Here is a 13,971-nt window from a genome sequence, read left to right as displayed (position 1 = left end):
TTAACACTATATTCTTGTTTTATTTCAAGAACTGATAATTGATTCTAATTGCTGTGATGCAAACGCCATAACCGGAAGTACACCAAATTATGGCTTTCATTCTTTAATTCACATACTGGGATCCAACAAGCCTATTCGTTTTGTGGGAAGTTGTGATGGTATTATATTGCTGAAATACACTTGTTGATAAACCTTTCATTCTTTTTCTTTCAGATTCTCTTGAGAGACATCAAAATGTGAAGGTAATAAAAACGATACTGTTAATTTACATCTGATATTTATTCAAAGCTTTCAATATAACTATCTTCTTCTTATTGGTTTCATAGTCCATTCAACCCACTACAGAAACGCATGTTTATTACACGAATGATAACCTGGGAAATGGAGTTCAGGAAAAACGAAAGTCATGTAAGTGTCCTAATTCTATAATTTAGGAAGAAAGAAAGTATATTTTTAAAAACGTAAATATTCATATCCTTTTTTCCTTCCCTTTCTCCCTACTTATCTTACAGATTTAGTGGAAGAAAGGAACTTAGATGACTCAGATGATATTGACGGTATTGTCTCATTTTCCCCTTTTTTACAAGTAGGAGATTAAATGATTTTTATTTTCAAAAAATCACACCTAATAGGAGATGTGCCCTGCAGTTTTCAGGTTTTTGCTATTGTGTTATGAGTACCGTATTTCAAGTGGCATTTTTGTACTTGCTGCCTCCTTTCTACATTTCCCAAAGCCACATAAATTGAGTTATGTATGTATTATCGCAATTCAAGTTAGTATTTATTAAGGAACGATTATTTATCATGTGAATATCACATTCTTGCTGCTTTATTGGACGATGGAAAGATAAAAACAAACAGTTTTTTTGCCTCAAGAAATTTACTTTCTCTGAAGGGGTACAACGTACAAACTGTGTTAAAATGTCAGCAGTGTGGAAGGTAAGGGAGAAGAATTACACTGCTCCAGGAAAATTGAGGGGTGAGAGATCAGGAGAAAGGGTATTGGTTGTGGAAGAAAGGTTTCATAGCCCCGAGAACTGCAGCAATAAGGTACCACAGAAGGATAGAGAGCAAGAGAATGGCCAGTTCAGGGTCTTAAAGAGATTACTTGATGACTTTGTGTAGAAGGAAGCAGAGAAGGTAGAATTCAGAAATATGAAGACTGCTTAGTAAGCTATGGCAAAAATCCAGGTAAAAGTTGAGGAGTTCGTGAAATGGGGGTTCTTTGATACTGATGAAAAGGGAGAGGATGACAGATGTGATGGAGGTAGAACCAACAGGGACTTAGCAGCTTTTGCATGTGTATGTTTCTTCATACACACACATACATATATGGATGAGAGGAGTATCAAAGATACGGGCCCATATTCCTGAGAAGATGGCATGCGTTTACCAAAGATAAAAAGTATTAAAGACTGTAGATTTAAGAGCTGGAATGGAGAGAAAAGAAAATGATGAGTTCAGACTTGTTCATGTTGAATTTGAAGCTCCAGGAGGACATACAGGCTGAGAGATCCAGGAGCCAGTCCCAAAAGATGGTGCCCAAAACACAGAACAGTATTTAGGTGTGGTCTGACGAAGGCAGGGGTCAGCTGGATTTATATCTCCCTTCCTCTGAACGTGATTTCTATTTTGATGAAATCTAAAATTGCTTTGTCTCTCACGGCTATTATATTGATTCAGAGAAAGCACATCATCCAAAAAACTCCCAAGAAATTCTGACAACCATTTCTATGTAATTCTCTATCCTGTTCTTGTACTTGTGTTTGTTATTCTGTCCAGAAAGATGACTTGTAGGAATTTGTCAAATGCTTTTCTGAAAGGGAGGCAAAGTATAATGACAATAATACCCTGTTCCGTCAGTCTAGTAAGATTGTCAAAATGTGAATATAGTCTGCTATGACGTGTTCTGACCCTATCTCAAGAAATCATGAGAGTTGCTAACAAATAGCATCAGAAGAGGTTATCCATGAAGCATAAAACTTGAACAGTATGTGATCAAGACCATGTAAGGTCAAGAAAGAGTAAGAACGAGGATAAAGGCTATCAGATTTAGCCTTTAGAGACCATTGCTAATCTTGGAATCAGCAGTTTCTGTAGAAGGTTAGATCCAGGGCAGACAAAAAGGTTTGACAAATGAATATAAATAACTCTACTACTTGGACAGTGAAAAGGAGGGCAGATATCAGATAATATATTCCCAACATTCCGTGAAGGCTAGCAAGCCTCTCTCCTGCTCTTTCATCATTGAGAAAAACAAGTAACCCAATGGATTGATTACTCCTGGCCTAACGACCAAAATGATCACACATGACCATTGTTCATTAGTTTACCTTTAATTTTCAAATTTTACAATTTCATCTGGAATGAATACATAAATCAATCCTCACAGCTTCCTGTGATTTGGTATAAAATGAACATCTCACAAGCTACTTAAAATGCAGCAGTTGATTGAGATTACAGAATAATTTGATGAATGCATGATTAGTGAAATCGAATTTTCTTATATTCATTCCTTTCTTGAAAAGAGAATACAATGGATAACTTAGAGCTGTCCTGATTGCCACTGCTGATAAGAGGGGGAGGTTTCATTTCTATGAGAAAAATGCTTCTGAATAAAATCACCTGTTACTTAAACATTAATGCCCATTTAACCCAATAATTGGAATTTAAAGGATCATCAGAGGAAAGTCAAGAAAGTTTTGATAAAAGTGACCTGGAACAGGTATGTAATAATAATATTCCAATTTCTGATATTTTGTATTATGCAAAGTGCCTTTCATGCTAGTTTGCTTGCAAGACTTTCATAACTTGGTTTACTTTTCAATGCTTTTTGCAATAACTTTAGAAAATAATGCATGTTTCAGTGACAACGAATAGGAATAGTTAATCTGAAAATGAATAATTTTAGAAATTGTCTCCTAGTCAAATATGTCCATTGTGAATGCTAGAAATTTGATGATAAAGCTGGAATTTACTTCATTTCTCCCTATATATTAAAGAAGAATGTTTATAATCAGGAAGACGTGATTATATATATTATACATATGATATAATAATATATGCTTATATATCGTTATTTTATATACGTTATATGATATCATACATGATATCATATATATATATGATAATTTTCACAAGATTCCTAAATAATGTAGCTTCTAATTGGGTTAGGTGGCATACTAGGTAGGGTCAATAAGACCTAATTTTGAATCCATCCTTGGATTCCTAGCTAAGTCTATGATACTGGACAAGCCACCTTACATTTGTAAAATGATTATGAATATTGCTTGTCTCACAAAATGGTTGTGAGAATGCCACGAAGTTTTGTGAAAATCTGAAAGTGCGACAGAAATGTTAGCCATTGTTGTTCTTTAAATATTTGTTTTTTTAATTTTCCCCTGCTGTCATGTATTTTACAGGACACAGTACAGATGGATGCAAACAATTGTGATGACCTCACTCAGTCTTCTGACACAGCTACAGAGGGTGATGATTTACCTGCCTTAAACTATAAGAATGTTTTGTTAGTGATGGAACAACTTAGTGTTGGTTGTGATGGTACGAACGTTTTACAATTTCCTAAGAAAATAACAATGTTCAACAGAAACCAAAGATGTGTGTGTATGCAAGAAGATACCACTGAAGTCCTAACCCATTTTCTCATAGCAAAGTAGAGGTCAGCTTAATCTCTGGCAGGCCTTCACCAAAGAATCACTAAGTACCTATTGTGTGCTAAATATTCAAAGTTTAGATAAGTTTCCTCATTCAATGTGCAATCTAGTACGGAATATAGCCTACATAGATAACTCAAAAATTAATATGTATATTCATATATATATGTATATGTACATATACGTATATATGTACTATATATGTGTGCATATATATGCATATATATATATATGTATGTTTGAGAAGCACAGTCATATTGCTGTTTGAGGTTCAGTGGGGGAAAGACTATCAACATTACAAAATAAATAACCTGTGTGTGAAGGTAGCATTTGAGTTGACTTTTAAAGAATGAGTATGAATTCAGTAGGTAGAGATCATGGGAAAATAATGAGATGAAATGAACATTTTCAACCATGGAAACTCTGAGTAGAAAGGTAAAAAAGTGACACTGAAAAATCCAGTTTTTCTGGACAATATATACCTGTAAGAATTAAATATGGAAAGTTAGGATATTACACATTTGCACAGGGCCTTGATTTTGTCTGTAGTGCACACACTTAAACGTGGAACTTCAGTTTCATAACGTATAAAATGTCATACTTCACAGGATTGTTGTTGGAGGAGGTGTATTTTGTAAGCCTCTAAGTGCTATATTATATAATCTGTGTTAGTAATATTGGTTGGTAATAGGAGAACCATTGAAGAGACTGAACTGACTACGAGTATAAAGATCTCAAGGAGTGAACTCTTTCATGAAAAGAATAGTCAAAATATGATAATCTTTCATAAAATGGCCCCAAATATCAAACATCTTGTAAATATTCTGCCTAGTTTTTATAATTCTTCTCTCAGCATGGCATATAGGATAGTGCACTGGACACGATGCCGTGAATAGCTAGGTTCAGATTCTGCCTTTAACACGTTCCAGTTGTGCGAATCTTAACAAGTCTTTTAACTTCTCGGTGCCTCAGTACCTTCTTTTCTTTGAATCGGTGAGCTAACCAGTTCCCTCAGTGTCAGCTTCGCTTCTACTCCAGTATGTCTACATCCAGCAATTGGGTTCTCTCTTGTTGCCTCACTTCAGTTCAACAGTGAATGAATATATGAAGAATTGGAAGTTCCCAAGGAAAACCCAATAATCAAGTTCGTTGAAACTGTAACGACATAACGAACATTTCTAACTCTGGATTAGGTCTCAATTTGACTCCATATGTCTCTCAAGAATAAAGGGGCAGCTATTTTCTTTAGTGCTCAGAACCATTTTTGACCTTCCTCTGGTGTTTCAAGTTACCAGAGGTTTCGCCAATGAATAAATGAGGATGGATATTTCAATGTGTGAATATTACATACTTATTGATATTATAAATCTCTAAAGAGGAAACAGTGTTTCCATACAATTATGTAAAGCAAAACATGTTTATATTTCTAAAATAATTCACTATATTTTCATTATGTAGATATTAAGTATATAATCCCTTGGATGAATCTTATTTGTCCCACCCAGAATACACCTCAAAATACTTCCTTTTCACAAATATTTTTCTTTCATTGTGAAGAATTCTGAGCTTTCAGATTTTTTTATATCAATTAATTTGTCACTTAGAGATTGTGTTTCATTGCCTACAGTGCACACATAGAAATAGGTTATTGTCATCTTCAATGTAAATTTTTGACAACGCATTATTTTGCAATATGTGAGGATTTATACGTGGATATGATTTTGTCATTGCCAGAGTATTTGAATTCTAAGTATACTGCTACGGTTCAGCGGATTTTAAAATACTCATGTTTTTATTGACTTGCGTTTTCCTCTGTACAGATTTTATTAAACTTGTGAAAAATGAAGATGCAATACTTAGATATGATCGATCAGTGGTACGTAAAAAAGGACATTGTCCATTACTCACCAGGAAAGTGAAGAGTTTAGAAAACAAGATTTGTGGACTGCGGGAAGAATTATCAGAAACAAGGCAAATGGTGTCTGACTTAGAGCAACAAAAAGCAGAATGGAAAAGAGAACTTCGTAGCACGAGGTATGGAACTCATGATTTTAAACAAATCCTTGGAAGCTTTTCTCTTACCGTTGAAGAAATGTGATAGAGGATTTGAGGTTAGGAAGGCCAAAATACCACCTCATTCAAACAGTATTATGAATGAGCCCTACTTACTCATTTTTACTCTGTGGATATCAGGTAGAGATGCATTTGTAGTGAATTTTGAAAACTGTAACACAAGTAGCTGTGTTTCATTTTTTTCAACATGAAGTAAAAAATCACTTCACTAATCAATAGTAATGGAAAAATGGATGTAATTTCATATGCATCCCCCTCTACACTTTTCACCGGCGAATTTGAAATGTATCAGAACTCGGGAATTTGGAAATAATCTTTTGTTCCAGCTCCATACAATTTATGGAATTTCTCTTCATTGAATACAAGAAACAAAAGCATCCAAGTGAATATATGATACAGTTTTGATAGAATTAAAATGCCCTGGAGCAGCCTGGATAAAAAAAATGGGTTCCCCTCTGATTTTGATGACAACTGGCAGAGGGGCAATAAGTGCCACGCAAAGACCAGAGTACCACGGGCAGGTCACCTGGAATGAATTCACAAACTCAAACATTTTTGACATCAAGGTAAAGCTTTCTGACACTTTTCAGCAGCAAGGGTTCTTAGGGAAACTGCAACCCTAGCTGGGTACAGGTAAAGTTTATATACGATAGTCTATAGGAAAACATGTGCCAAATATGCTAAGCAGATGACTCAAGGTGAGACTAGGCAATGGTTAAGCAGAGGTTATTTGTTAAAGGAACATGTAATTTTGGTATCTACCTGGCAGGTATTATACGCAGAGTTCACAGGGAAATAGCATAAGGAGGAGTGGCAACTGCATAGAGATGCGGTTTTAGGACTGAAACATCCCTAAGTCCACTAGTGGTCAGGACAGACTAACGGATGCCAGATTGGTCTCACGAATATCTTGTTGGACAAGAAAAATGTAAGGGAGTGTTCCTATATCTAAATCGAGGAAACATATGATGGGTCAATGAGTAGTCAATGTCGTTCTGGCCATGTTCACAGACTGTTCAGCCAGCACACAGCTGTTCAAACTTCTGAATTCTATGGTTGTAACTGGCTATTGTATCAGGTAAGGAGATAATAGTTGTTGCTGTGACAGGCTGTTTTCTTGCACTGGGGAGAAACTGCCTGAGATAATGTTTTGAGGCTAGGGAGAAATGCGACTTTGAAAGAGAAACGTGATTTTAGAATTGTGTCCAAGCACAGGCACCCAAGAACTCCATCAGTTTCTGACACATCCTGACTTTGTGAGCCTGTGCAAGTTACGTTTATTCTCAGTGTAATAGAGAACAGAAACAGGTCAACTCAAAAGTGTAGAGCACGGACCACTCTGCATGAACAGAGGGAGTTCCTTGACAGGGAGTTCTCTACATAGATCGAGTTCCCAATAAATTAATCTTCTTTTCCTTTAGAAATCCAGATGAGTATATTCAATGGTATTTCATCCTTATTTCTACTGCATTGTCATTGAAAAAGGACAATTTTCTTCTAGGGTTCCCGGGAAGCAAGAAGAAATTGAGCAAGACGCTGAAGAAAAGCTAGTTCTAAAAATGAGTCACCAGTTCAGAAAAAAAGAACGATGTGGTGAAAAAGTGGAGCTAAGACAGGAATTTCAATACCCTCTCAGAACTCTGGACCTGGAATTGAGAACAGAAACAAATCATTCGAAACAGGTAAATTGGAATTTTAAAGTCACTATTTCCATCTGTTCTTGGTAAGAAAACTTGTGGGTTCCCTGGGAGTGGGGAAGTGAACATCATACTCTTTTTAATCTTGAGAAAGGACTAGGATTTTTATGTCTAGTGTAAGTAAGTTGGGTCTAATCATTTGTAGATATGTACTCATGAATATAAAAAAATATATATCCCATGCAGTAGCATTAGAATGTAAAATTGCAGTCTAAAGAGCCATGAAAGAGTAAAGTGAAATTAGTACTTTTTAAAGTATGTCTCACAGTAGAGGATCACTATGGCGTAGTGAATAGAACTAACCTGATATCCCGAGAAACCTGGGTTCAAATGTTGCCACGGAGTTCATCTCACCTAACCCTGAGCCAAAGGTTTCAAAGTCCCCCAGACCTGTCCATAGAACTCAGTACTGGAGGATCTGTTTGACACCACTGCTCTATCCTCAACTTTGATAGCAACATAAGTTCCAGAGGATTCCTCTCCATTTTTAGAGAGAGTCTCCTTATCTGAAAATACTTTGGGCAATGCAAGTGCAAGTTCGTTCTCTTTTTCTCTTCCTTTCACTGCACTTTAGCACACATCCTTCAGGCTTTCAGAAGAGTTTATTGGTCTCTAGGGTCTTTATGTTTTACTTATTTACGTGTTGATTTACTTAAAATTATTGCAGACTTTCTACATGGAGGAAATGCAAACTCTCAAGAAGTCAGAGTACTGGACTGAGCCTATTCATAACATGATATTTAGTGAGGATACTGTCAAATTATACAATTAGTTACAAAATTAGGTTCATACGTATGAGTTGGGGGAAATAGGTTTAGATAGCATTTTGCCTGAAAAGATATAAGAATCGTGGCCAGTTCTAAACTAAAGTTGATTTATTGATGTTATTTGAGAACCCAAAAGCTAGCGTAATTTTGCATCTTATTCAGAAAAGTATAGCTACCAAAATAGAGAAGGTGAAAAGCACTCTCTACTCTGAAGTGAATAAGTAGATAGGCTTATGTTGTTTAACTCATTTGTGGCTTCCTCAGAATTATGCTCGCTAATAAGCAGAATGGCAAACAGGATGAGGAAGGCCCTTGGGGACCATGACTTTTGAGGATCTGTTCAAGAAAATAGAGCTATTGATCCTTTTATGTTCAAGTTTTTGAAGGAGAGTCATGTGGAAGAAGGACGAAGCTTGCTCTGCTTCAGTGTAAGGATAAGAGCTAAGAGCCATGGATAAGAGTTGCACAAATGTACATTTTTAAGATTAATGAGAAAAAACTTGCCAACAAAGAGAACCATCCACAAATCGAATGAGTTCACTTGAGATATGGTATCTATCCTCACCTGTGAAGACTTCAAGCTGAGGCTTATAAGAGTTAAGGACTTAACCCTGGGTGTGGATCGCCCTGAGGAGTGATTGAGGTTCCTTTCCAACTTTGAAATGCTTTCCTTCTTGTTGCTTTTCCTTTTCAGTAGCCTGTTTTTCTTTGAGTTTTTAAAGTTAGTTTCCGTGCTTTGTCCGATTCTGTATTCCATTTAAAGGTAAAATGTTGTTGCTGACTGTTGAAGGAAAATGGTGATGAAAATTTTATGAACTTCTTGTCCGCAGGACGAAGAAGAGCTAAAGGAAACTCAAGGACCACTTTTTCCGGAGCTAAATGTTATAGCTTTGCAAAGTGGGATTCTGAACAATCCTCTTTCGAAGCAGAAAGAAAACAAAACAACTGCTTCCAAAATCACTCAGACTTCTGAGGTATTTACTTTGGTCATTTTCAAATCTAACTACATATTTTGAAAGTTCAGATTTCGGTTCTTCATTTTGGGACATCTTTGTTATCCTCAGTCCCGTCCATCTGTCTGCAACAGATAGTTCAGGACACAGCTAGTGACTAAAATCAGCACAATACTGTTTGTCTTGCTTGACCGTTTCTTTTTCTTTTAATTGAATGATCTCTCCCGAGACCCAACTTTACGTCTACTGAAAAAAGTTCCTGGTGCACAACAGTGCCTCTTCCTTTCTGGACATAGGAAAGGGGCAGCACATCAGTGTCACTAACTCCTAGCTTAGAGAGAGAAAGGAATGCAACTAGGTAGAAGGTGACACCTCAAACACAAACCATTTTTCTTCCTTGATTAAGGGATATCATCTGCTTGTACTTTTCAGGGAAGAGAGTGAGGGTTCTGAAATATATGTTAATAGATTGCTCTATTTCACCTTCTTGTCTCCCTCATCTTTCATTAAAGAAAAGGAATAAAAGTATTTGCCACAGAAATAAATTTCACTTAGGTTTCTGACATAAGGCTCTATCCGGGCCATGAATTCCTCCATTCGCTCACATTCATCATTGCTCAGCATGATAGAAACACAAGTTTCTCAAATGCCAAAATTAGAAATTTTCATTTTCTTCTGTTTTTCAACAGTTGTTTGAAGTAAACCATTTGGGTTGTTGGCCCTTAGTAGTCCTTTGGTGCTTGCACACTGGAGTGCTTCATTGAACTCACCTGTGACCAATTCATGCTCTCCTTCTGGCTTTTTAGAAAAGATATCATAGAATGCAGCTTCTAAGCTATTGGACAAAACTCTGTTCTCTGGTCCTGAACGGGATCCAACGCTCCTGGAGGAGTTTGGTTGTGATGGGAGTGCAATAGTCATATTTTATTATTTGGCCCCAATAATTCTTTCATCATTTCTTTAACATGTCATGGTTAAGACTAGGTTACCATCAGTAGGGGACCACATTCTAGGCCTGACTTTTCCCTTCCCTAAAATGAGAGATTTCAACTTGATAACTTCTAAAAGTTTTAAATCAATGATGCTATGAAAATGCGACACATCCATGAGAAAATCGATTATTCGTAAGACTTCTACTAAGAAACATAAGACTTATGAGTTCATTGTTCTGGAGTGAAGTTCATTGTACCAGGGCAAGGAGTCTCCATTTAGGACAAATTCTTAATATCAACTGCTGAAAGGAAATAAGCTATTGAAAAAAGTGTGCTAGATTTGGAGTCTGAAGAGACCTGGATTGAGATATTGCTGCTGATACTTACTGAGTGTGATAATGGACAGGTTGTTCAATAATGTATCCTAACCTAAGTTCTAATCTGTAAAACGGGGAGAAGAATATCAATATTTCCCGCATCAGGGTGTGGCAAGGCTTAGGTGAGACAATGTATGGGAAGTACTTTGCTGAATACCACCAAAGGCAATGTGTCACCAAGACTTTAGAGAGGGCTGGAAGGACTTATGTGAACTGATGATGAGTGACAGGAGCAGCACCAGGAAAATATTGTATGCAGGAACAACCAGAGTGTGTGAGGAAATATTCTTGTAGATGTAGTACCTCGTTGCATTGCAAGGACTTAAAAAATTCCCTTTGGCTTCTTGAAGCAAAATGCCTTCCACATGCTGAGAAACAACTATGAAATCTGATCGCAGAATGTAGCACAGCATTGTCTTTTCTGTTACATTTTGTTTTATGGTTTCCCCCGTTCATTTTAATTCTTCTAGGGAGTATAACTAAGGTAAAAATGCACTTAATAGGAATGTATGTATAGATACAAGATACTAGATAAGATATAAGACAAGATATTGATGCTCTATAAGATCGTACACCGTGTAAGGCAGTAAGTGGAGAGAGAAGAAGAAAGGAGGTGGGGGAAAGGGAAAAGAATCTAAGATATACAGAAGAGATTGCACAACACTGAAAATGAGTAAAATAACTCAACATAGAAGAGGCAGTTTGAAAATATTAAGTATTTTAATTCTATTAACAATATGACTTATCAGCGTGGAATAGAATGGACAGAGCAAAGGAAATAAAATATAAGCTTTCTAGGCCTAAAAGTACACTCCATGTCTTTTGATTAATGAAGCACTTTTAAAATGTGTTCTTTGTGAAAACTGACTCTGAGAGAAATGTGAAATAGGGCAAACTCCCTCATTTTAATTTTGTTTTACTAAAGTATGCTTCTTGGTACCTTGGCGTTTATTTGGAATTGCTAGGGAATAATCAGCATCCATAACTTTATTTTGAGTAGCACTTTTTTTCTGTTTATTATGTTTAGATTCCTGACAGCCATGAGAAAGAAAAATATCTGTTCGACAAAAATCAAATCTTAGAGGATGAAAATGCCATGCTCAAACTCGAAGTAGATACACTAAAAATTAAGAATCGAGACAAAGAAAACCATATAGAAATTTTAAAGGAAAAGAATGATTATCTTCATCAGAAATTACAGTTGAATGAAGAAATACTAACAGCAATCAGAGTACAGTACAGTGAAGAAGTAAATGTTGTGACAGCTGAGAATGCAGTGCTGAATTCTAAATTGGACACTGCAAAACAAAACACAGAGAGACTAGAGGGCGAAATTGAATCATACAGGTCTCGTCTGATGTCTGTTATTGACGATTATGAGCAAAGTGAGGCGTCCAAGCTAGCCCTTGAACATTACTTTCAGGAAGCAAGAGATGAGTGGCTTCATGTACAGGACAAGTTATACAGTGACTTGTCTAGTTTAAGAGAGAACCATGCTTTGCTTTCTGAAGAACTCTCTCAGGCTGAAAGTGGAGCCAAGAGTTTAGAAAATGAGCTAGGCCATGTCTATGAATCCCTCAGACAAAAGACATATATTGTAGAAAACACACAGAGAGAACTGAACCATGCTGAAGAGAAGGCAAAGGAACTTGAAGAAACAAATCGAGTGTTAAAGGAAAAACTCAGCAGATGTAGTTTGGAAAATGAATCTCTCCAAGAAAGATTAGGGCAAATCCAGAGTGAAAATATGGTGCTTCAGCAAGCGCTTGAAGACACACAGAAGAAAGTCACGATGAAAGAAAAGCAACTGCGTGATGCCCAGGTACAGTTTATTGATCTCTTCAACAAAATTTATGCTGATAGTGAAAAACAACTTCTTCTAGTAGAAGACAGCAAGAAAGTGTTAGTCAGTGAATGTAACCACTTAGGAGAACAAATGTGTAAATATGAAATTGAGAAGGCTGAAAGAGGGTTCGGTCATTAAATGTCTTGGACAAAGATAAAGCTTTTTGAAATGAAAGTCAAAGTAATTTTAATCAAGATAATTTAGGAATTTGAATTCTCAACAGGCTGGTGAGGTTATCAACTTTCACTGGGAAAATGCTGATATGTAAGAATTGAGAAGGAGAATCCATAATATGATAAATAGAACAAGTAATATCGTGATTTTGAAGATAATATGATTGCAATAATAAGTAAATATCCTGTAATAAAATATAAGTAATTAACTTAAATGAAAATAATGTGACATATAAAATAATAATTTAAAAACAATATAAAACTAAAATTAGAAAACGCTTTTGTAGATAAGATGACTCATTTTGATTGAAGAAATTCTAGAGGCCATGACATTTTGGTTTCATAAATATTTGTAAGGGAAATCGCTAGTGTATAAACACAAATAATTTTTTATATTATTAATTTTCCTAATATTCTATTTGAATATTGAAATGGAATAAATTAATTCCAACGCTGAAGTTTAAGAGAAGTCTTACCAAAAAATGCTAGGAATAATGTAACAGTTGAAAGATAACATTTCTTTTCAGATACTCTGGAATATTCCCATTAGACATCTCATTAACATTTAAACATGCTCAACATTCTGACGAGTTTCAATTCAGATTCCTCTGAACTACTCTTTGCAACGCTAACGACAGGATGATAGTTGTAGTGAAAATCCAGAGTCTAGACACTCCTTTTCTTTTCAATTTAGGACGGTAATTCTATTCAAAAAGAGGTTAATTTTGGGGTTACTAATATTATTTTTTATTGTGCTTCACTACCAATTTTTTTTTAATCTCAGTACTTTTTATTGTTTTACTAATAATTCTTGCTCGGTGTGCAAAATTGCAAGTTCTGGTATCACTGCCTTTTAGTTGTTGAGTAAGAAGAGCTTTACACAGTCTAATAGCAGCTCTCATTTTCTGTGATTTGTCATATATACAATGAGCATCCATTGTACCATATATTGTACTGGGTAATAATTTCATCTAAAAAATATGAAAATTTTATCTTGTCATTCAATGGTAGAATTTAGTTAACATGTAAGAATTCAGTGAATTGCGCCCATTTTACTTTCTCAACTTTACATTGTCTTCTTTTAGCCTTACGTTTTCTTCAAAACAACTTACCAGACTTTAGTTAAATTTAGTTTCACAAAGTATTTCAACTTGTCTAATAGGAGAAAACATTTTGATTTCTTTTGATTTGGGGCTTCATTTGGTATTCATAATTTATGCAATAACTTGCCTGGCACTATGATGAAAGCAGAGATGAATTTCTGCAGTATAACAGTCCATAAACACACGACTTTGTATCTCTGTGTGTATATTTGCTTATACACATATGTGAATGAATGAATACGTCTGCAGGTACAAAACTCTGATTTTGTAATGTGCTATATATGCATAAGCGGGAGAGCTAGCATATTTTCCGCAGTTTGATTTTTTTTTGCCGATGGACTGAAACCAGGCGTGTAATTCCTATCAGAACAGGAAA

General features: G+C 35.7%; 1 protein-coding gene across 1 annotated transcript in view; it reads left to right on the top strand.

The window, feature by feature from the left end:
* LOC140522455 (ankyrin repeat domain-containing protein 26-like) overlaps positions 1–12,457 on the top strand; it is a 28,135-nt gene extending 15,678 nt beyond the window's left edge. The window contains exons 7-16 of the mRNA XM_072637895.1: positions 30–158; positions 214–242; positions 327–408; positions 513–557; positions 2,676–2,725; positions 3,423–3,561; positions 5,495–5,708; positions 7,249–7,429; positions 9,042–9,185; positions 11,501–12,457. Coding sequence (XP_072493996.1) covers positions 30–158; positions 214–242; positions 327–408; positions 513–557; positions 2,676–2,725; positions 3,423–3,561; positions 5,495–5,708; positions 7,249–7,429; positions 9,042–9,185; positions 11,501–12,457 — 1,970 coding nt within the window. The remainder of the gene's footprint in view (positions 1–29; positions 159–213; positions 243–326; positions 409–512; positions 558–2,675; positions 2,726–3,422; positions 3,562–5,494; positions 5,709–7,248; positions 7,430–9,041; positions 9,186–11,500) is intronic.
* Positions 12,458–13,971: the final 1,514 nt, after the last annotated feature.

The sequence above is a fragment of the Notamacropus eugenii genome, chromosome 2, assembly GCF_028372415.1.
Source record: "Notamacropus eugenii isolate mMacEug1 chromosome 2, mMacEug1.pri_v2, whole genome shotgun sequence".
NCBI lineage: Eukaryota > Metazoa > Chordata > Mammalia > Diprotodontia > Macropodidae > Notamacropus > Notamacropus eugenii.
The sequence above is the reverse complement of the archived record's forward strand: the minus strand, read 5'-3'. Positions and strand labels throughout refer to the sequence as shown.